Below are 24,351 nucleotides of genomic sequence, written 5' to 3' on the forward strand. Positions count from 1 at the left end.
TGCGCACACGCGAGTGGTCAGAGACAAGGAGACCTTCACCCCGCTGCTAAATTCGAAATCGATCCATTGACTTTTTAAAATGATTGCTCAGTCAAAATGATTTGTGCATGAAATTGCACGTGAAGACATAACATCTTTCAATAAATATTCTAGAGCAGGGGTGTCGAACTCATTTTGGTTCGAGGGCCACATACAGCCTCTCTGATCTCAAGTGGGCCGGACCAGTAAAATAATGGCAAAATAACGTACATATGTCAAATCCAAATCTTTAGCTTTGTTTTTCAGTTATATGCTTTATAACTCAGCCTACATATGTAACCTACATTATCACGGATCACAAGGGATCTCTGTAGCCCCCAGGAAATGTCTTAGTAAAGGTTGCTGCTGGCCATGGGAATAGGAGGTGCGGAGCGCAGCAGCAAAAATTTGGGGGGTATTTTGCTCAAAGATGCCAATACGCACTAATGAAATAAACAACTGTTTATTTGAATACACAAATACAACAGGCACTGACCTTACAGTTGTCCAATTTTGTTGACTATATGTACAGGGACACATTTTGTGCAAACATGCAGACAGTACAAAATACAATTAAATAAAAGTGCAACTTCTACTGTTTTGATTTATTTTTAAATACAGAGGTTATTTGTTGTTTTGGAATACGTTTTTCCCAATTTAATTTAATTTTAATTTAACTTAATTTTTTAGATCAGAATTGATTCAAATCGGCCGAATTGATTCGCGGGCCAGATCAAAACGTGTCCCGCGGGCCTTGAGTTTGACACATGTGTTCTAGAGGATCAACACATTTCAGCTGAAATGCACTGCTTTCAAAGATGACTTAGCCGTGGCAGCTTGTGGTCAAACACTCCACACTCTTAGTCACTGTTCCAGGGATAACATCTTTAGGTGACCTTAAAGTTTTGCTGCATGCAGGGGAATCTTTCCGATTATTGGATGACCTTTTGTTCTGCATTATCCTCCACCCCGCTAAAGCTGTACATGACGGTCGGTCAGTCGGTCAGGGCAGCAGAGGATTCAGTCCAAAAACTGTTGGAGTGCAACTGTTATTAATCTGACAAATGCTACAATAATAAAATAAAATTAAATAAATAAAAGCACTGAAATGGCTTATTTATCAAAGTGATAGCTGAGGAGGAGTTTGAATCCGATGCATTATTCCATTTAGTGTGTTGAATAAAACAACAGTGACTGGTGTTGACATGTGCTCCCCTATGCTCTGCCCCCCTCCTCTCTCTCTCGCTCTTTTTCAGTGGGATGTTTTTCGATGGCAATCACACCTACATGATTGAACCTGGAGGACAAGAAGGCAGCGATGTAAGTACTCTGCAAATCCAAAAGAAAACACTTTAAATGAGCTGCAGATGGCTCCTCTCAGAGGAGTTCAATTCCAGCCACCACTCCGTTCAATTCCAGACACCACTCAGCCCTGTTTAATTTTCACTTGACTTGAAATAATTGATAGTTGCAAAAGTGGATATTGTTGTATAATTTTTTTCATAAAAATGTTAGCTTTACTTGACTTAATGCTACAGGCGCCTTCAACTTAATCACCACATCCACAGTTTACATCCAGTCTTCTGTCTAAAGTAATTAAGGTGAAAATACCCTAAAAAATCACAATCTCTCAGGACTGCTTTTCACACCTCTTTGATGCATGGTTAGTGGGGGATAGCGCCTGATAATTTATTTAATTTTACAAAACAGAAAATCCGACATTCACTGACGATTACGTGTTGATTGGTCAGCTGTCAGAAGGGGAGAGAGGGAGAAGGGTTTGAACTTCCCTCTCAAACTCTCTTTTTTTAATTTTGTTTCAAAAAAGATTGAATTTGTTTGTGTTTACAGCTGAATGCCAATTTGTAATCATATTTGTGTATTTGAATGTATATGAATGAGAATAGATACTCTGGTATTTCAGGATTTATACAGGGGTCAGTCATTCTGTCCTGAGGGTTTGTTGCGACAGAACCAGAATGTGTGTGTATGCTCGCTTCCTGCTCTAATTAAAACAACCAGAAGAAGTGTCTGTTAATCGGTAAGGGACGAAAGGAAAGAAGTCAGGGATTTGTGTTTGTGTGTATGTGTGTATGTGTGTTGTAGAAGTGTTTGTGCGCACTCATGGGAGTTGCTAGTAATGGCCTGGCGCACAGAGCTAGTTTAGATTCATCCCCATATGACAGTTTTAGTGCCAACAGTGTTCGAGGAGCAGGTAGGAGAGGAGATAAGAGGGTGGACAGTAGGGTAGGGCTGAAACGAGGAACGTCATTGATGAGAAGGAGGCAGGTACAAATGGAGCTAGGGCTGTGCAAAAGAGCAAAAAAAATGTGGGAATATAAATGTTATTAATTACTTGATTATTGTACCTTCTTTAGAGAAACTGTTCAATAAGAGGAACCAATTTTTTTGTAAGGGCAGTTTCTATACCTGCGTTCTTTTGCCTGCCTCTCACGTGACATAATAAATGCACATAATAAACTGGAAGAGATTCCCAACCATTTCAGTTTGTATATGCATGTCATGCCCAAAAAGAGGTGCATAACATCAGCAACATAAAACCTAAAATTTTCTGCCTAACGAGTGCTTATGATGTGTTAATAAATGTACATCTTACTACTAACATATATGCATATATACTCACCGACCACTTTATTAGGTACACCTGTTCAATTGCTTATAAAAAAAAGTTAATCTTCCAATCACATGGCAGCAACTCAATGCATTCAGGCATGTAGACGTGGTCAAGACAACATGCTGAAGTTAAAACGGAGAATGGAGAAGAAAGGGGATTTAAGCAACTTTTAACATGGCATGGTTGATGGTCCACGGCAAGATGGAGCCATGCTTTCATGTTGTTTACGCCAAATTCTGACCCTACCATCTGACTTTCACAACTGAAATCGAGACTCATCAGACCAGGCAAGACTTTCCAATCTTTTATTGTCCAATTTTGGTGATCCTGTGCATACTGTAGCCTCAGTTTCCTGTTTTTAGCTGACAGGAGTGGCACCGTTGGAGTCAGATTCAGAGTGTTAGGTGGGGGAATCCAGTCTCCTTGACAAAGCCGAGGACAGTGAGTTTGACAGCACTGAGCTCTGGATGTGCGTGATGGGTTACACTGACTGTCTCTGACCCCCCTCTCTGTATCCCTGGGTTCATCTCGTTGTATCTCTTTCTCACTCTCAGTGTGCGTATCTCTATCTTGTTGACAAGTCATTCTGTATTTTAAATGGCTCTCACCTCACTCATGTTCTTGATAAAGCACAACAACAAAAACACATAACTTTTTAGTCTCTACCAGTCAGTAACATAATTGATTACAGAGGCCTTGCTCCCTGTGATGCACCACTAACTGCGACTGTTATGATTTAGTTCAAATTGATGAAAGAAAGAAAAAGACATGACAGGAGGGGGTATTGTTGAGAAAGGAAGTCGGCATGGCTCCTGTTGGCCATATGGTAAATCCATCTGCCCTTCTTCTGCCAAGGCAGAAAAAGTTCAGCAGGACATTATCTAAGTGTGTACTGAAATGAACAAGCTGCTCTTGTCACCCTCTGCAGCTGAACTGGTTTTAAAGTGTCATATTGTGTTATGTTAATATAGGCATGTGAACAAGTAGACTGCAGTAACGAGCGACACAGAGCGCCAGAATTAAAGTTCACAAGCTAAGAATGGGATGCAGGCACTACGTAGCTGATACATCTTGCACTTCTTAGTGTGATGCTTCTTGCTGTGAGGATGTGTGAGGCTGAATGCATATGCAGCAAACACCATATGTTTATCCTTGTTTATTTTTTTTTTGGACACATCTCCAACTCCACCTGCACCTCAGGGCCTCTGTGGTTTTGTTTAGTCGATGGTGCAGTATATGGAGTTCAGTGTTGCCAACTCTTTTGATAACGAAGGCCACATAAAAACGACCACATAGCAGTATTATTTCTGCATTATTGAAATCTGCTTTTTTTATATATGTGTTAGAGTGAGTTTATGATTAGTCATTTCATTGATTAGAAGAGTGACAGAAACAATAAATGACCAATTATGATAATAAATTACTTATTTATCAAACAACAATATGAACAGCGTGTCCCAAATCCATACTACACTCCAAACAAATTTAAACAGGATTTTAGCATTAAGTGTGGTTAGACAGTTTGCACGCTAAATACTACCTTTGTGATGCTGATGTATGCTTTTCTTCCACAGAGGAGTTGCTCACTGCTAGAAATAGCCTAAATAGTTAAAAATATATTGTAGATGGTGGTGAAACAGCTTCAGAAAAAGAAATAAAACAAGTAATTCATCTTTATAAAACATTTTGCTCTCTATTTGTGAAGAGAATTAACTGGTAATGCATTGTAGTAGCATCTCCATGTGGCTGTACTTTTTACAGTAGGCCACAGTGGTGCTTTGTGTTTAATTTTCAAGTTAGCATGTTAACATTCTCACAGTGACAATGCTAAAGTGATCATGTTAAGTTGGTATAATGTAATTGTGTACCATCTTTGGCATTTTATTATGTTAACATATGCTTATTAGAACAACACACTAAATGCAGCTACTTTATATTATATGTTTATATATTAAGAGATTGTCAGAGCAAATACAATCCATCCTCTGGGGATGCTGAATATCTGATCTATTTTGATCTAAATCTTTCAAATAGTTATTGAGAGGTTTCAGTCTGGACTGCAGTGGGTGACGTGACGGACACTAATGTGGCTAAACATTACATTATTTTATTCCAGCATCTCAAATGGGAGGATGTGTAGCTCTTCTCTGTTTAAAACCCATTGAATTCAATATTTATTGATTTTAGCCTGAAATCATCTCTGTAACTATTCCCAATCCTAACATCTCGTGATGTTGATAACTGGTCTGTGTTTTTACCACTGCAGGAGGTAGGCTAAGGAGGGGGTGGGGAGGTTGGAGGAAGGGGTTGGGGGTGGAAGGTGGCAAGTTGTAGAGTGGGGGGTGTTTGCATTAGGTGCCAAGAGGAGGACTTTTTTAATTTTAAATACTGAAGCTCGGTTTAAGAGTTGGGAGCTGATTGGATTAAACAGAAAGAGGGTCTCCCTGTGGCCTCAAGCCAACTCCATGTTACTAAACCTGGAACAGTTCATTAATGCATGCAGAGAGAGCCCGAGAATGGAAGGCATGCTACCCCTCCCCGCTCTATATTCATGAGCCAGCCGTCTGTGTCTGAGGTACCATCTCCCATGGCAACCCTGGCTCCGCCCCTGTCTCTTTGTAGCAGGACATATGAAAGCCATCTGTGTTCAGACCCTAAACCTCCATCCTACACACTCCCTGCAGAGTGTATTCTTTAACTGAGGTGATTGGCTAGGAGCAATGATCTGGGGAACAAAGAAGATGCTGGTCAAGAAATGACTTTATTCCAACAGTTAATTCAGTAACTGTCTCCACCGATAATGATGGATTGTACTGCGTGTCACATATTTCTTTTAATTACGATCTTATTAATCATCTGCCACTTAACTCTGTGTCAACATGAAAGTGTCAACCCAATTATGACTGCTGCAATTCAAGATAGTGGCTGTTAATTGTGATGCTCAGTCCACCAGGACTACATAAAAGATAAGACAAAACACTGGGGATTCATATTAATCGAGTGCTCACTGTTCTTAATTAGCTCCGGTCTATCTCTTAAGCCTATGATGTGAAAAGTGCACTATTTACCCACAGAGTACCTTGTAGTGCAGCTGAAATGTGCACAAGTTAATATTCTCCAAATGTCTTTTAAGTGCAAAGCAAAGCAGTACTGTTGAATTGCACTGAATTGCATATAAGCTTGCAAAGGTTTGGAGCTTTTTTCTGTTTTAAATTATTTTGAAATCAATATGTTTGAGATTGATATTGTTAGGTGGACAAAGCAAACTTGAAGACTCCACATAGTGCTCTGTTCAATTGTACCCCAGACAACCTAGAAAGCGATATTTATACACAGTAGTTTGTGAAATAAAAATAAATTAAATTAACTTAAATTGTGTGTACCATTCCCATAGTTTTCATGTACCAATAACGTACTATATGATGTTTGTCTCATTATAGATCAGTGTTGCTACTGGAGACGGGGAGGAGGTTGTGGGTGTTTAATGTATTACTTCACACACCATTATAAATATTCGGCTAACCGATAGGTGAATAATTATTGCTCCTCTCATAAATAAAAATAATTTGATTTATTGTAAAGGAATAAAGAAGCTGCATTGCTGACATGCAATATGCAAATATTTTGTAGGCCGCTATAAACAGTACCAGGTGGTGTAAATATAGCCTTGGCATCACTGGTGCAAACTGTGGACAACTTTAATATCCCTCAATGAATCAAGTAATCATGAAGGGATTACAGAAATAACTCTAATATATTATGGGAAACCAGACCCGCACAAACCATTGATTTTTGTGGACTTAACCATCTGAGTATCATCTCTTAGTTTTAGCCAAGTGGATAAGGATTTAGATTAGAGTTTGTGTCAATTTAGTTGCAATTATAAACTATGTAACAGTAAGTACATTTGTTTTGCTACCTCGATACAAAGTTGCACATTGATACATTGGGATTTATGTTTTAATAAAAACAAAAAAAGATAAACAGTAGAAAAACATTTGACATTACTGTTGACCTCAACATTATAGAACATGAAAAAATTTAATTAAATTGATCAGTGCTCGTTATACAAAACATACACAAGGCAGGATTTAAACCATCAGTTCAATTTGGCTTAATAATTAGTACTGCCACCACTAAACAATCTTCCGCTGAGCTTTATCGTCTGACATGTTGAGTGCAGATGACCAGCACTCTCTTTCCTCTAATATCTTAGTGTTTTGACATTGATATGACCACGACATACTCAAAATCTGCATCTTTACATTAGTTTTTTAACACAGCTCAAAAACTTCTTAGTGCCATCTCATTTGACATAAAAATTAATTAGCGAAAGTAAATGTTCCAATAAATGATTAAGTAATATGTTAGAAAAATACATATACAAATACTACTAGAAAGTGGGTGAATAAAGGCAACGTAAACTGGCACAGTATTCACATAATTAGTGCATTAAGAAAATGTTCAGCTGCTCCTCATAGGGCACTGTGACATTACATCAACTCATGTTACACAACAGACCCAAACAGGTGAGAACGTTCATACTTGTCTATTATTAAGAACCACCAAATAAAAAGTTGATGAACGTCAGTGTTGTGTTCAGTAGTTATAACAGAAGACCTCCATAATCCGAAGCTATAAACAAACTTAAATCATTACAATGCAGTGTGTCCTGAATAAACTCATGTAACAGAAAACGTTAGGGCTTCTTATAGGAACAAACATAACAAAAGGCTAGTAACTATGTGTAGCTAGTAAATTGGTTCATTGGCCATGTTAACAAGTTAGAGGTCCTACTCTGCTTGTAAAATAATGAAAAAGTATTTTTTTTTTCTTCATTTTGAACCCTTTATACAAAGACTGGCCCAAGTTGAATACATTGTTGTTTGCAAAACTTGTTTATTGATCTTCATTTTAAAGAAAAATCTCATCCTTCACATATCCTAAAGGGTTCTTAAGCCTGGGTCTCATCTTCCATAATCAGCAATTTACTGACCCGGACTGACTCTCATATTGCTGTAAATAGCTCTTATATAAATAACTTTCCTCTATCATACTCTATTTGTGTGATCAATGGGGAACTTCATGGAGGACAGAAGCCGTGAATGTGCTGACATTATCTGGTTTCCTTCTCTTACTGTCCCTGCGTCAGGACAGGAATGTCGATCTCTATGGCAGACATGCGTGAGCGGGAGGAGTAGCGCTGTCCTGCGTGGCTGGAAGCGTAGCCTTGAGAAGGCGCGTAGCTCTGTGAGGGAGCGTAACTCTGTGAGGGAGCGTAACTCTGTGAGGGAGCATAGCTGTAGGCCTGGGCCCCTCCTACCTCTGAACCATACCCATCCGGAGAAGAAATCTGAGACATGTAGACCTGTGGAGGTGCTGCGGCCACCACACTTTGCATGTAGCCCTGGGAGTGCATGTACGGCTGGGCGTCGATGACCGTGGGAGGATAGGTCTGTGGCGGGAAGGGCTGAGGACCATACACTGGGGATGGGGGATATCCGTTGGCAGTGAGATGCTGGGTGGATGGAGAGGTAGGCATGTTGGGCAGGGGCAACCAGAAGGGCGAGGGCAACTTTTTACACATACAGTACCACATGAAGATCAGGAGGGAAGCCAGGATTAGTCCCCCGGAGCAGCCTATAGATACATACACAGCAAATCCGTCTGAGAAAATGTTGTCATATCTGCTGTTCAAAACCTTGGTGTGGAACAGGAACCACAGTGAGGGTGCCATCGCAATAGCTCCGCTCAGGAACAAGAACGTCCCAGCCACAAGGTGACACCCCGCGCTGTTGACCAGGAATCTGATGGTCTTAATGTCCGGTTCAGGCTTGTCTGAGCAGCAGCAGGTCTTACACATTCCCGACATGCACAGCAGCAAGGCCACAGAGCCGAGCAGCAGGGCTGTAGGCAGACAGAACTGCAAGAGCCGCAGATCCAGCTGGTCCACCTTAGAGTACCACTGAAAACACAAGACAAGATTTATGTTACGAAAGATTTCAGACAAAAACAAAGAAAGCAAGTGATGAGGAGAGAGCAATTATTACCTCTGAATCATAATAGTAACACCCTGAATATCCATCCTGTTTCACACATTTAGCCCACAGCCCGTCGTACACGCTGACATTCTTGGCGTTGCGATTGAAAGTGACGAGTCTCGTTACACGCCACTGCGGGACTAACGCTGCCACAGCAATCCCTGCCACCGACACAAAGGCAATGATGAAGGCAAAAGCGTTGGTGGCGTGGATATCCCGGCACGACATGGTGTCGGGTGCTGACAGGAACGGAGGCCAAGAGGAGAGTTCCTGTTTGAACAGATAGAGAGAGGAAGTCATACGGAAGACAGGAAGAAGTGGCTGGTCAGTGCAGTGGAAAGTACTGGCGCTGTGACTAAATTAATTATTTCACTACATGGTTACTCAAGTTTCTTACTAGGGATGGCCATTTAGAATGTTTTCTTTAACCGGTTAACCACCAGAATTAACGGTTATTAACCGGTTAACCGTTAAGATTTAATGTAGCCTAAAATAGTGAAATACATGAAGCATTATAGCAGGGCTCCCGACCTTTTTTTGTTCCAAGGACCGGCATATTAATTTAAAAACAATTCAGGCACCAGTAGCCAATTTAAATGCCTACATTTTGACATTCACACAGCACCTTTGTCTGTTGTGAGAAGAGGTCTAGTATGCGAATGTAGGAGCAGAAAGTGCAATAAGTGACTGAAAAGGGACATTTACACACACACACACACACACACACACACACACACACACACACACACACACACACACACACACACACACACACACACACACACACACACACACACACACACACACACACACACACACACACACACACACACACACACACACACACACACACACACACACACACACACACACACACACACACACACACACACACACACACACACACACACACGCTTAGGGGATGGGTAGCCCACCGAAACCCGGTGCTAAGTAGTGCTGAGCACGGGGCAACATTTTGAAAGACCGCAATATTGATAAGCTCCGATGTTATCAGTACTGCATAATGATCCCTAACGCTTTTGTTTATGATGGATTTTCACTATTGATCCTGACACACAATCATGGCAGACCTGTGTCTGTGCAGGGGCACTCACTGCCTGTCTGTCGGTCACTCCCTCACACACTCACTGAGACGGTGATAGATGCAGGACAGCATCCATCTCAAGAAGGCTAATGCTAGCGCTATGTTAAGCTAGCGGGAGCCCACGCTGTTAATTAAATTATACAAACATATGACACGGGAGTGTTGTAATGTGACCATAAGTCGTGACCATGGACCTAGTGACAGGGAGCGTACCATGGACCTATTATAAAGTTGAGCGTAGCCTACACTTCTTGTTTCATTCTTTACCGACAGTTGGCATTCTTACATCAGGTTTAGCGATATCAAAATAAGAGTCCGGATTTCAGAGAAATTAAGATTATTAAAATGTTTTAACCGTTTAACCTTTAGTATTAACCGGTTAAAGATCTTCTTAATGGTTAACGGTTAACCAGTTAACCATGGACATCCCTATTTCTTACTATTGAATAACTCAAATTGTGCCACAGACTGACCTAGCTATGGGCAACCCCCCCCTGCATTTCTATTCACCACGGCATAGTTGACCCAATATCTCCTGTCCCCACGAAACAATGCTCTCATTTCATCGGCTAACAAAGTGGGAATGACTCGGTAGGGGTGGGGGGCTGGCTGAGGCTGCAGGGCAAGAGTGTCTATATACTGCAGTGAATTACAGAGACTGTACAGATGAACAATAGGCAATTGAATCAGATGCTTAAGGTTTGTTTAAGTGACAGTAGGCAGCAGTGACTGACACATAACTGAGTGGAAACTGTATTTTAAGAAACTCCTACATGCTATTATATCATAACATTTTGAAATGTCCATCTCGTATTCAGACTTAATACAAAAACATGTCTCGTCTAAACCAAGAAGCCTTTTCTTAAAGCTTTATTTGTCCAATTATAATTATTATATTACAATTATAACAATTACATTTGTCCTCACCTTAATGTTTTAATTTATTTATTTAATTATTTTTGGTTGCCTGATTTGATTGAATTGAAACTTGTTTATTATATCTTAATTTACACATGTCAAAACACCTGTTGGTTTTTAGTTTGGGAATGGTTATAATATAACACACCGACACAGACAATATAAAATAACACCCATTACTATACCATACAAATACACTTTTGTTGTAAATGTTACACCATACGGGATGAAAAACAAGTTTTTAGGAAGCTATCATTACATCCAACAACCAGATATCGTCTCTGAGTAGTTAGTCACTTATAACTGAGTTAGCTTAGCTCTTTTAGCCCATTTGAAAACACCCATAACCTAACTAATAGTTGCATACATTTTCACTCTAATGTTATACGGCAAAATTAACAAGAAATGTAAGTTAGCTTTCGAATGGGGTTGACTAACCAATACTTAACGCTAACTTTAGTTCGTTAATTAGCCTTACTGGTTAGCTGGTTGCTAAAACGTTAGCATCACATCGACCTGTTGCGTCCCAAAGTCCTCTATGAGAAGTTAAAACACGAAGACTACATTAAACAAACTAAATATAATACAATACCTTAAGTTTCCAGTGGTTAACCCGTGTTTACATCGAAATCAGTGGAATGTCAGCGTGGTTCTCCCTTGGACTCAAACTAAATATTTTACAGTAGAATAGATAGGAGCGTAAACAGGACGCAGCCTCCCTCAAACTGTTTCCGCCCTCAGCGTTGTCTCACAGGTGGTTCACGCATGCGCCGAAGATATCTGGCTCTATCAAATATTTTTTTTTCTGAGATGATACCCAGAGACAGACAGACTCGGATCTATCCATCTATCTATCTCGGTCAATTGCTCTGAGTTTTACAGATGTAAGCACATATTTGAAGTGGGAATGAGTGTGTAAATACAATGTCGATATAGGTTGCAGTAGCTTTATTTGACGTCAACGTCAGTAGGCCAGGCCTACAGATTAGACAGAATCAAACAAGCAGGAATGAGATATAATATAATTTTAAGACACTTCATCTCAGGTGAACATTTGCTTGGTTCCCCTTTGTATATAATACACTTGGCTCTGATCTGAGATTACATTTCTCTTTTTGTGTCTTTCAGGGAGATGTCCACATTCACATGATCTATAAATCTGCAGGGCAAGGTGGATTTAGTGATTTACTTGATGGTAAGTGTATGACATGAGGAGGAATTTAATACATGTGTTGATACATCATTTTAAATAAATGTTAATGTTTTCATGTACCTAAAAGGTTTGTCTGACTGTTTTGGATACTGTATTGTGCATGAATATTGATAGCAATGAATGTTTCCGTTTCCTAGGGGATCTTCCAGAACCACCTTTTCCCAGCCCTCCATTCCCAGGGTCAAAAGTGGTTTACAGGAGAAAAAAGAGACAGGTGCAACGCCTCTGCACGCAATATATAATGATATTATATATTAATATTATTTTATTTTATTGGTGACATATGATACATGAGATGATCCTTGTATTTAATGTGTGTGCTGGCCTGAAAATGTCCTTGATGTTGTAAGGTCCTCTTCGAGGGAAAACTGGAAAAAAGTTGCGTCCCTCTGTCTGTGTGTTTATGATAAAACCTGAAACTATGTTGTTTCTTCTTAGGCTCCACATGTGTCACGACGTGTAGAAGATGAAACCAAATACATTGAGCTGATGGTGATCAATGACCATTTGATGGTAAGCTTCTAACTACAAAGATGTAGCATGGATGTACTTGGATGCACTGCACTTAAAACGGACAACAATGTATGCTCAATAATAACACATTTTGTTATCTGTACATTATGATTTGTCTTTTGGCTGTGATCCTGGTTGTTGCTGTCTGAGCTGGCCGCCATTTGGCGCAGGAAACTCAAATAGATCAATCCTTTATTTACACATATCTATGTGCTAGCGCTATTCTAGACCAAACATAAACAACAACAAAAAAAAATTCCATCTCTCAATACTTTCTGAATTTGCTTAACCTTTTTATGGCCATGAGCCACAGGTCAACATTTTTATGTATTTATGTTGTAAATAAAAAGGCTAAACAGTTTTCCAAGACAGAAGAATACTCTATATCAGGCTTTGGCTAATCAGGTAGCACTTGATCAACTTATTTTGAATTTTTTTTCTTTTGGTGGTATTAGTTGACAGTAAACACCAGACTTCTTCTTTAAACTGTTTAGAGCTTACTACAGGATGCTCCTTGCACCCTTTAGGTACTCCAAATCCTACCTTCTAAACAGATAGTTTTAACCGAATGGCCCTGACTGAAATGGCTGATTGGGACTGACAGTTTAATAAAATATAGGTGATATTTGCAGCGATATTTACACTGGCTCATTCTATACATTTGAATGGCTTGTAATGAGTTTGTTCCAGATTTTTGATCCCACTTTTATTTGTTTCCTCTCTGTGTGTCTCTCTCTCTCTGTGTCTCTCTCTCTCTCTCTGTCTCTCTCTGTCTCTCTCCTCAGTATAAGAAGCATCGGCTTTCCGTTGGCCACACAAATAACTATGCTAAGTCAGTGGTCAATATGGCTGACATGGTAAGAATTGTATTGATCCTCTCTTCTTGGAATGCTTGCCACAAGCACTCCCAGGTATTGGAGATGCACATTGCACTGATTCCCCCCTTTAACAAACCTCACTGTCTACATTTAAAGCCTCGCCTGGCTCATAATATGCTGCAAGCAGCCATTAACCAGCCAGTCATGAGTTTCTAGGTTTCAGTGGACTGAAAAAAAAACAGCAGTGGCATCCCAGCAGCACTGAGGCAGAGATCTCAATGTTTCATTATTTGTTGCCACATCTGTGTGCTGTGCTTCTGAAATCTGACCCAATACAGGGTCATGTCTGTAAACTGATCGGCTGGCAGAGCTGGAGAAAGGTCATGCTTTTTGTAGTGCCCTTGAAGGGGATCATATGAAGCAGACTCTATTTGGGAAGAACTCATTGATTTCCATGTGCGAGTATAGATTCCAATTTCCCCGTTCTATGCCACACTGACACATCACTGAGGCCACGTTCACAGTGGCATCAGATATGATACATTTACACAATATTGCTTATAAGTAACTTAACGTATTAATATTAAGAAAGAAAAGGAATTGTCATAGTTATAGTTCCTTTCCAAAACTAATCTCTGCCCACTGCAAAGAAGCAGGAAACATAGGTCACCATGGAAACTGATAGATTCCATGCTCAATCAGCTGTTAAGTCACTGCATGTTATTTATTGTAAATGAAATGGTACATTCCCCTTAGTTGACTTTATATGGACTCACTGTATATGAATTAGAATTTTGGTTCATATTGTACAAATTGAGCAAGGACATGTCATTTCTTGCTACCTTATTTGTTCAGTGTTGGGACCTTCAACCAGGTAGTGAAAGAGGCCTTTAAGAATTCTGGAAACATTAAAATGTTCTTCAGTGACCCTGTGGGTTTTTTCATATCTGAAAATCAGATGCCTAGCTCTGCAACATTAAAATGCATAGAGACACAAACTGGGGCTTAGACGTCTCTTAATGTTCACAAACTGAGGTGAGGTTGTGGGACTGAACCGTGCACTCAGCGCTGACCACTTCCTCTCTGCTCTCTGTCAGCTTTGTCTATTGCTATTCAGCTTAAACAAAGAGGCTCCACTGTTGTCCTCTTCTCCAGTGTTTGTCTGGCTACTCCAATAGATTTCCATCTTATGAAAGCAAACATTATTATTTGCCATAAATTTTGCTCCGTCTTTGTCCTTCATACTGTTACCGTTGTCTGCTGGCCTGTAATGTGCCTCTGTCTGGTGGCAGGATCAAATTGATCATACTGTCACTGCTGCTGTCATAATGAACAGCCAGAGATGTTGATGAATATGAAGCATGCCGATCAGTCCTCATATCGATCACGCCATTTCGCTTGATGTTTTCTGACATGTTACATAAGGATTTTTAACCTAACGCTTTATGAATTTCAAATGATTTTACTTTGATTCCTCAGATTTTCAAGGAGCAGCTTAATACCCGGATTGTGCTGGTTGCCATGGAAACGTGGTCAGCTGACAGCAAGTTCAATATCGACGACGACCCCATGGTGACACTGAAGGAGTTCATGAAGTATCGAAAAGACTTCATCAAGGAGAAATGCGACTCTGTTCACCTCTTCTCGTACGTCTGAATGTTGAAAAAGACTTTTGTGTAAGCCTACACTCGGTGCTCCAGCATTTTAACACACACTTTCTTAAATTTTTTTTAAACAGAGGGAATCGTTTTCATAGCAGCTGGGGAGGAGCCTCTTACATGGGAGGAGTTTGCTCACTGACGAAAGGAGGGGGAGTCAATGAGGTGAGCCAAAAATAAATGATTACACTCATATGCTGTCTTTTCTTTTATAAAATGAGGAATATTTGTATTTTTCTACATGTCAATACTGTGCATACAGTATTTTTTAGTATCCATTTAATTTATCCATTAAATGTTAATATTAATAAAATATGCCACTAAATTAGTTAATAAAATTATGTTGTGTAAGCTCCTCTTTAACACTATTTCTCCAAATGTATCTGATAATGTTTGTTTTCTGTCCCCTTATGTCCCTTTCCTCACCAGTATGGGAAAACAGATGAGATGGCCATAACCCTTGCTCAGTCTCTTGGACAGAACATTGGAATCTTCTCCGACAAGAAGAGGATCCTTAATGGTACACAGTTAAGACTAAAGTCTTTTTTTTTAAATCACACATTCATTTGCAAGACCCCCCTTTATGCAATGGAAATATTTTAATATGTTTCTTTTTTTCCACAGGCGAGTGCAAGTGTGATGATCGTTGGTCAGGCTGTATCATGGATGATGTTGGGTAAGTTACTTTTACAGTTCATGTCCTCAATCGAATCATAACATCACCACCACCAACAACAGTGTCTCCAACTAATTTTATGGCAAATTAAAACATAAAGTTTTTGTTTTCTTGATGTCAGTAGTTTTCCCAACATATCTTAACCACAACATCTCAGCTGATACAACTCTATATTTTGGCTTTAGAGCTTACATCACATCTTATTCTCAATCATTTATTTGCTATTTTCAATGGGTTAAAACATTAAAATTAAAACATGCACACATTACAAATACAATCACTCAACAAGCTAGACAAACAGGACAATAAGTTATGTGGGTCAGAAAAAAAATCCTCTATTCATCAGTGTAAATATGCTGATATCAGTATTTCCATCCACTGGAGTGTTATTGTAGTTTGATAACTCACCACTAGGTGTCAGTCGATGTTCGTGTACTATACAGCTCTTTATATAACATAATTGGGCCTCTCTCAGCTGTAGCGTTTTATGTAATCTGTTGGCTGCTAAGAATATAAACATAGGTGATGAATCAGTCTTTGTATGTTTTGTGTTTCATGTCTCAAATGGAGTTTGTTTACGTCTGCAGAGTGCACATTGTTAAGCTTGTGCCACTGTGAACATATGGCTGTGACTGTGTTGTGTCTGCGATGTGTGTATGTGTGTATACCCCTCTTCTTAAATACTTCTCGCGTTCCCCCTTTATCCCGAATGGGACAGCAGGTGAGCAGAAGCTTGGCTAGAACGTTGCCTGTGCTGTTTTTTGAACCAACTGGCTGCCTCTGGGAGGGGTTGTCAGTCACCACAACCTTTCCCATTTCATCCAACAGCACTACAACCGCCATGGCCCTGGCTTCTCCTTTTTATTCAAATGATATGAACAAATACAGCTTGTTGTCCCTTTACCATACACTGGCTGTATTTTTCATATTAATTTTTTACTTTATATGTATCCTTCAGTTTTTGGCGGATGTCACCAGCTGATCAGCCAAGAAAATTTGATTAGCCCAATTTGACTATTCAAATTATGGATGGGCTCTTTTTCCCACCTTTGATGGTCAGGACTCTCCATCAGTTATTTTTGTTCATGTCTAACCGATTGATACAGTCTGCAATGTCATTCTCATCTTAGGCCAATATTTGTCAACCTCATTTCCCTGTAACAACAGTACGCTCCCCCTTCTAACACTCCCTGTCCACAATATGCTCTATTGGTTTATTATCATAAACCTGCTATAGTGTAATGTAGTCATACGGCAGAGGAAAGGTGACTGTGTGCTTTTATGAGACTGTCACCTGTAAACGACCTGGCCCTGATCTGTACTGTCTAAAATAAAGTCAATGGTATTTCAGACACTTGTATTCAATGAGCAAAACTCAGTCATGTCCATTGACGGACATTTATTTTTTATCCCCTCAACACCTGCATGTTTGATCAATCTAATCTGACTACTATTACTAACTATTCTCACATTTCTCACAGGGTTCAACTTCTGTGTGTGTGTGTGTGTGTGTGTGTGTGTGTGTATGTGTGTGTGTTTGTGCACGCATGTGCACGTGTGTGGTTGTTAGTGTGTGTGTATGTGTGTGTGTGTGTCAGTGTGAGAGAGTCACTTTGCCTGTTCATGAATTGTGATCATTCCTACACATTACGTGTGTGGCAGCAAATTTTAAGCATCTTAAATCCTTAACTAACCTAGTATGAATATGGCAGGATTGGTCCTTAGATTAAAAAAACTGATATGTCCTTTCTGTTGTCATCTCACGGGAGAACGGATTTTTCCACAGACAAACCAGCTAAATATGAATCTCTGTTTTTTCAGATCAAATTAATTGAAATAGTCACCCTGCAGCAGCATTTCAGCAGGAATGCAGGAAACTGAATGGTTTTGGTTAGACACGTCCATGCATTTTAACTGCCACTAGGGGGCAATATACTAACTGTGAATGAATGATGAAAAACATATCTAGAGATGTAAGTTTATGTTTTTTCTGGTTACATGAGGTATATTCAAACATTATTTAATTAAATCTGCACATTACAGGCAAAAAATACAGTTGTAATTTTGTTTTAATCTCTTGATCACATGATCATATTGGTCTTCTTTTTCCTGTGAAATGAAAAGTCTTTATCGTGGCTGAGTATCAATGATATTTTTTCCACATAGTCACAATCGTACTTCATCTGGTGACCAGTGATTCATTCAAGCACGCTTCATCTTTGTTACACTCCTGGTTTTAAGAGGGGATAAACACTACAAGATTTTGAAAAGATTAAGAAGAAATTTTGAAATCAAAGATCAAAGTAAATCCCTCGTGACAGTTGGCACAACTTTAAACTTGACTAGGTTAGGAAAAATCGACCTGAAATATTGTAGTGTACTTCATCCATCATCAAAGTGTCATTACTGGCTCTTTATACGACCATTTATCACTGCAGGAGGCTTCATTTAGGAACATTTCGCATCAAATAAGGACAAATCTCCGCCCCGACTCTCCTCAGCCATCACTGAGTCAGTCTGTTATTGCATTGTCACCTGTGACAGTCCTGATGAGTCACGCTACCAGAGGCACTCTAGTTCAATATGTCCCAGCAGTATAATCAGTATCAAGCCACATAGTGCAGAAGAGGAAAATAACAAGAGGTTTGGGTCAATGTCGTCGAGAACATAAAGATTAACGCAGGAATTTGATTTTAATAGATTCGCTCAAATACTTGACTGGCTGTCGATGGGCGTCAGGTCGATTCGAGTATCTTATGAAATTATGACAAATATTAAATTCATATACGACACAGTATCACATGATAATGCAATAACTGTCCACAAGTGAATCATCAACAATATTCAATTTCATTTCCAGGACAAAAGAGCATCTTAGAAACCATTTACGTACATCCACGTATCTCTATTTACCTCATAATCTTAGCCACACTGTATGTCTGCCTCCATGTTATAGTGTGGATTTCCTCTGAACTGTAAGTATGGCAAACCAGTAATACAATCTGAATTATTCATGCCATCTTAAAAGTATCACTTATCTAAATATGACAAACCTGCTAAGGTTTGTAGCACTGAAATAAATGTGAGTTGTAAAAAGTCAATTTATGTGGGTAAAAACTATTTCCACCGCCAGCTGTCACACTATTACCCGAGAATGCTGCCTGTAGTTTCCATTGTAACGGCTTAATAAGCTGCTTTTGTGTTGAACAGTTTCTACCTGCCCAAGAGGTTCTCCGACTGTAATGTGGAGGAGTTCTACAACTTTCTAAACAGTGGTGGGGGAGCCTGCTTGTTCAACAAACCTCTGAAGGTGCTCCACACTCACACAAATGAACATATTATCCTTAATGACCTAATGTACTATATACTGTATATATATACTGTATATATGAACAAGTGACAGGGTTAATTATGCCTGTTTGTCCCCTTTAGCTGTTGGACCCTCCAGTGTGTGGAAACGGCTTTGTGGAGCCAGGAGAGGAGTGTGACTGTGGCAGCCCGGCAGTAAGTGATAGTCCTGTAGATTAGATTGGATGGAAACTAATTGGGAGATGTACTAACCTTACATGATAATCATCCAAGGTCAAAGTGATGGGCCAATTACCCGACAACTGAACCGCCTTCTGTGTCGGCACTTTGTAATTTAATGGAATGAACTGAATTGCATGGAGAGCAGTTATCGCCTGATGATAGAGGTTGTCTCTTTAAAAACGTGTGTGACATAAAAGACAGAAAAAAAAAACATTTGTGTGTTTGTTCTTTAGGAGTGTGCCAGAGAGGGGGAGGCCTGCTGTGACAAGTGCACTCTGACCCAAGGCTCCAAGTGCAGCAACGGACTCTGCTGCAACAGCTGCCAGGTACATGACAGGCCACAGCTGCACCTCTCATTCTCATATCAGATAAAACAAAGGCACTAACTACTCACAGCACCAAGCTGAAGGAGGAGCACAAGAATATGCCCTTTTTTTGTCTTTCAGTAGCCTTTGATCTGTATATCGATATGGTTTTTAAAGACCCACCAAAGCACAAGTGGGCAAGTCTTTACTAAACCCAAAATGTCATCTTCAATCTTTCCTTTCACTCTGAAATATCATAAAATCAAAGAATAAATTAAAGTTTTTGAACACACAGTCTTGTCGCATAGATGGTTTAACGGTTGTTTTTGGATGTCAAGAGGAAGGAGAGAGAGTCACCAACTGTGCAGAAGGTTGACAATCCCTGACTAATGCCTTGGTCCTCTGACACAACACCCAAACTCACACACACACACTCTGTTTAATCTTTATCATGTGCCACTGCAGATGGAGTTCATGGGAGTTGTGTGCAGAGATGCAGTGAATGACTGTGACATCCCAGAAAACTGCACTGGCAACTCCAGCCAGGTGAGCCTGAGCTTCCCTCGCACAGTTTCATGCAACCGGAGCTATTAACCACTTTTTTCTCACACGGTACATCATGCGGTATCTCTGAAGTTTTTCTTTTCTTTGTTCTTTGTTTGAAGTGTCCCCCTAATGTGCACAAGATGGATGGGTACACGTGTGAAAAGGACCAGGTGAGATGTTTGACAAAATGGTTATAGGGAACATAAAAAAGAAAAGAAAATAAGCATTAATTCACGCTAGTTATGACACTTTATTTCTTTGTTTCTGCAGGGCCGCTGCTTCAATGGAAGGTGCAAAACCAAAGACAGACAGTGCAAGTACATTTGGGGCGAGAGTAAGTATAATATTCCTATGTACATCTTCCAGCATTAAAAAACCTTTAGTAGAGAAAAAAGTCCTGAAGCTGTAGCTCTTGAAAGCTCATCGTGTTTCATTGTGTCTCCCCTCAGAGGCGACAGCGGGCGACAAGTTCTGCTATGAGAAGTTAAACATTGAAGGGACGGAGAAAGGGAACTGTGGGAAAGACAAGGACACCTGGATCCAGTGCAACAAACAGTGAGCCATTTCTTTTTCTGCGACCGAACCCTGTGCAGTTCTGTTGTCAACCTTCAGCTCCTCTTGATAATTTATTTTACATCTTTGTCTTTCAGAGATGTTCATTGTGGGTATTTGCTGTGTTCCAACATCTCACCCGCCCCGCGTCTTGGGGAACTGCAGGGAGGGCTCACCTCTTTCTCAGTAGCTCAGCACAGTGCTTCCCTTGACTGCAGGTACAGTTTATTGAGGAACAAGCATTTCCTTAAAAAAGGCTGTTGGTGATTTATTTGTGCAATACTATACCCCATTTGTTTAGCAACCAGCTTACTGGTAAATTAAACTTTTTCGCCCGCCCATATCAGATAGTACGATTTGATTGGTGATTCGGAATTTCCTGACATACTGTAGTTAATGAGTTCAAATGGTTCATGCCCAAAGTAAGCTGCAGAGCAAATTGAAATTTGCTAGCGGCGAGTCTGGATTTACAGGGTACACAAAATGTACTGTTTGAAAGGATACATTTTTTCTGCACATGAATCCATTATTCTTGACATACATGGAATAAAACTTACTAAATACAATTTGAAATAAATAAATACATACATGGAACATATAAGATATGCAATTGTTTATTCATGTATTTCATTCAAACCATTTATGTGAATTTATCGCTGTGTGAGTGACTCAGGCATTTTTTTTTTTTCGGTCAGTGGTGGTCATGTGGTGATCGATGGAGACACCGACCTGGGTTACGTGGAGGATGGGACGGCCTGCGGGACAGACCGCATCTGTTTCAATCACAAATGTCTCCCCATCCAACAGTTTAACTTCAGCACCTGCCCCGGCACAACCGACAAGACCATCTGCTCCGGACACGGGGTACACACACTCATATTAACATTTAGCCATTCTGCTGAAAGTATTATTAAGGATAGATCAGGGTTATATTGCGTTTCTGATTCATTGACTTGGTTCCACCATATTATCAGATATCATCATTCCCATGATTGTCCTAAACAGAATTGTAAATGTTACGCTACTTTGTCAAAACCTACCTTATAGTGACTATTCTTTCAAACTACATTTTGTAGGCAATTGAACAATCGTGAAGAAAAGGTCAACTTTTTTGGGCCACAGTTTAATTCAAACATTAGATACACGCAGGAATTTTTTTTTTAAATAATTATTTAATCTTGTAGGTCAAAACTTTGAACTCCTTAATAGTTTTAGGTCCCCAAACTCTTTTGAACCCAGAGAGTATAAATGTAAAATGTTAGCATTACCCCCATCAAACCTCAAACAAAGTTTCTTGAATGATATATAACTGTAATATATTGAGATGGAGCACATCATTTATTAACTGGAAGTGTTATTCCTTTAATTATGTGACTTCATTTGGGATTTATTTGATTATCTGCATAAAATATTGGCTAATAAAATAAAATAAAAGTGTTTTTCACAAACTGATATTGGACAAATCTTTGCTATTATGCACAGCAGTGGTTCAGTGTCCAATGTTATGCTCTCTTTCCATGCTGCAGGTGTGCAGCAGTGAATTGAAGTGTGTGTGTTATCTGGGCTGGGCAGGAGAGGACTGTAACTCCACGTCTACGCTAAGTTCTCTGGTGGTGGGACCCACTACCCAAGTTTCAGGTAGAGATGTTTACACTCACACTACTGCCTCTATCCATACCTCTCATCATCTCACATTTTCTGCTCCTCCTCTCCTGCTTCTTCTTTCCTTCTTCTCTTCTTTCCATACCTGTACCTCTGAATATCATCTCTTTCACTTTTTTTAAAATCCCTTCCTCTTCACAAATGTCATGTTCAATATTTTTCAGCTTTTTCTTTGCTTATTTTTTTTTGTTGCATATTCATTTCTCTTTATTTGGGCTTCTGAGTCGGGTTCATGTCTGCTCATTAAAAACCAGCTGCGTTTGTAATCACTGAACCATGCATGTCATTCTTTTTGTTTGTCATTATTTTCACACACATTCTTTGTCGACAGGCCGATGGCTTTGACGGAGTGACTCGAGGTCAGATTTGAGTTCCTTTTCATTGTGTTTGTCCTCCTGTCTTTGGTGTCATTTCCTTGTCCACTTCCTCTCTCACCCCAACTTCAGCTCGCCTTTGGTCAAAATATTCGAAACCATCATTGAGATTTTTTTTTCTCAAATTGGCAGTTTTTTATGTTGTCCTGAATGGGAACCTGCTCATATAAGTTCCCCCTCAGAGTAATGTGAGGGGTGACAGCAGTTTGGTTTGGCCCCCCTTCTTTTCCTTTTACACTCTCCCTGCTAAATGTACTGTGTTTTTTGTGTTCTGTTGGATTGTTTTGTGGTTTGTGTATCCCCTTGTGTCCACACCATTCAGGAAACAAGAGACACACAATTAACACACTTTGGCTCCCCACTCTCCTCTCTTTCCCCTGTCTCCTTCCGTCTCAGGTATCACCAGTACCAACATCATCATTGGGGCCATTGTGGGCTCCATCCTCTTCCTCGCACTCATACTGGCTGTTACAGCCTGGGGTTACAAGTGAGTGTTACAAGTGATATATCCTATATCAGTGGTTCCCAGAACACTAACAAAAAATGAAAGGGAAAAAAGCTAATTTCTGCTACACACATTTATCTTTTCTCTGACTTTCCTCTTAACGTTTCTTACGCAAATCATTTTGATAACCAATAAAAGGGGGTTACGAGTATGTTTTGCTTCATTTCGACGGGTAACGAGTCATAAAGGCTTGAAATCAATGCTTTATGTAATGTTGGACTGAGGATACTTTGACTTCTCTTCACAGGAGCTACAGGCAGAGATGTTACGTTGAGTCTGAGGTTCACCGAAGATTCTGCCGGTTTGCTTTCTTTGACTACATTTCAATTCAATGTGTTTTCAAGTGAAATTAAGAAAGTCATGTGGTTACCTCAGTGTGAAAAATGCATCACATATTTATAGTTTCTGGTAAAAAGACCTGTGTCGTAAGAAAACTTTAACTATTTACTCAAGTAAAATGATCAACCCTATTATATTATATTATTCGATTATAATGACAGATGCATGAACGTGTGATCTGAGTTTACTTACAATAATTTGTTTAACATGATTAAGTACAGTAGTGATACATTACATTATGAGAGTATTTGAAGGAAGATTTTTTTTCCCTCTTCTAAGTGCAGTATTTTCCTATTGAAACCATTATTCTGTATTTCCAGGCAAATGCCCCCAGGTGACTATGTAACAAGGCCTGGGGATGCAGACTCATTTTACAGTGACATGCCTCCGGGTGTCAGCACAAACTCCGGATGCAGCTCCAAGAAGAGGTCAGCCTGCCTGTCGCACCTGCAGATTTGCACCCTGTCCTTCACTCCCTCCATCGCATCCATTTCTCAGAACATCTCACTATTTGGCTTCAGGTGTGCCATCTCATCATCACTCATTCATTCGCTGGCAAATTGTGTGTGTGTGTGTGTGTGTGTGTGTGTGTGTTTGTGTGTTGCGTTCTCTAAATCACTGCTGTGTTCTTGAGCATTCATATCATGCTTTGTTACCATAATGGATTTCAGTATGTGTCTCTGTGAACATTTTGGAATTTAACCAAAATGTTCACAGTTTGAGAATTTCACAGAAAACACCTCCCTTCCACATTTCTCGTATCATGTCACATTCAGCTATCATGATATTGTTTCACAGCTCATAATGTTGCCATCTACTGCGATGGTGTCTTCATAGTCTCCTTAATTCGCTTCAGCCTCTCCCTTGTATCCACTAATGCAACAGTAGCCGATCAGCAATTTGTAGCAGTTTGTAGACATGGCTTAAATGTTGAGCTGACAA

At 39.8% G+C, this 24,351-nt stretch overlaps 2 protein-coding genes across 2 annotated transcripts in view; one reads left to right on the forward strand and one right to left on the reverse strand.

The window, feature by feature from the left end:
* adam22 (ADAM metallopeptidase domain 22) overlaps positions 1 to 24,351 on the forward strand; it is a 59,582-nt gene that overhangs the window by 27,233 nt on the left and 7,998 nt on the right. The window contains exons 6-27 of the mRNA XM_080039975.1: positions 1,275 to 1,338; positions 11,846 to 11,912; positions 12,068 to 12,144; positions 12,369 to 12,443; positions 13,229 to 13,300; positions 14,741 to 14,907; positions 15,000 to 15,084; positions 15,349 to 15,439; positions 15,544 to 15,595; positions 18,806 to 18,905; positions 19,028 to 19,099; positions 19,360 to 19,452; positions 19,897 to 19,977; positions 20,097 to 20,147; positions 20,248 to 20,311; positions 20,427 to 20,532; positions 20,628 to 20,747; positions 21,225 to 21,393; positions 22,056 to 22,167; positions 22,962 to 23,052; positions 23,318 to 23,371; positions 23,730 to 23,930. Coding sequence (XP_079896101.1) covers positions 1,275 to 1,338; positions 11,846 to 11,912; positions 12,068 to 12,144; positions 12,369 to 12,443; positions 13,229 to 13,300; positions 14,741 to 14,907; positions 15,000 to 15,084; positions 15,349 to 15,439; positions 15,544 to 15,595; positions 18,806 to 18,905; positions 19,028 to 19,099; positions 19,360 to 19,452; positions 19,897 to 19,977; positions 20,097 to 20,147; positions 20,248 to 20,311; positions 20,427 to 20,532; positions 20,628 to 20,747; positions 21,225 to 21,393; positions 22,056 to 22,167; positions 22,962 to 23,052; positions 23,318 to 23,371; positions 23,730 to 23,930 — 2,064 coding nt within the window. The remainder of the gene's footprint in view (positions 1 to 1,274; positions 1,339 to 11,845; positions 11,913 to 12,067; positions 12,145 to 12,368; positions 12,444 to 13,228; positions 13,301 to 14,740; positions 14,908 to 14,999; positions 15,085 to 15,348; positions 15,440 to 15,543; positions 15,596 to 18,805; positions 18,906 to 19,027; positions 19,100 to 19,359; positions 19,453 to 19,896; positions 19,978 to 20,096; positions 20,148 to 20,247; positions 20,312 to 20,426; positions 20,533 to 20,627; positions 20,748 to 21,224; positions 21,394 to 22,055; positions 22,168 to 22,961; positions 23,053 to 23,317; positions 23,372 to 23,729; positions 23,931 to 24,351) is intronic.
* On the reverse strand, positions 6,607 to 11,444 carry cldn12 (claudin 12). The gene is made up of 3 exons (XM_080039976.1): positions 11,310 to 11,444; positions 8,704 to 8,964; positions 6,607 to 8,618 (listed from the first exon to the last, which is right to left on the reverse strand). Exons 2-3 carry the CDS (start codon positions 8,920 to 8,922, stop codon positions 7,788 to 7,790), a joined length of 1,050 nt encoding a protein of 349 aa, XP_079896102.1. The 5' UTR covers positions 8,923 to 8,964; positions 11,310 to 11,444; the 3' UTR covers positions 6,607 to 7,787.

This window comes from Ammodytes marinus, assembly GCF_949987685.1.
Source record: "Ammodytes marinus genome assembly, chromosome: 13".
NCBI lineage: Eukaryota > Metazoa > Chordata > Actinopteri > Uranoscopiformes > Ammodytidae > Ammodytes > Ammodytes marinus.

Bases quoted from the DNA above. Each gene is read 5' to 3' on its own strand.
- cldn12 (XM_080039976.1), bottom strand. From the start codon at position 8,922: ATGTCGTGCCGGGATATCCACGCCACCAACGCTTTTGCCTTCATCATT. The intron at 8,619-8,703 runs GTAATAATTGCT...TTGTGTTTTCAG, and splicing joins GTTACTATTATGATTCAGAG to TGGTACTCTAAGGTGGACCA.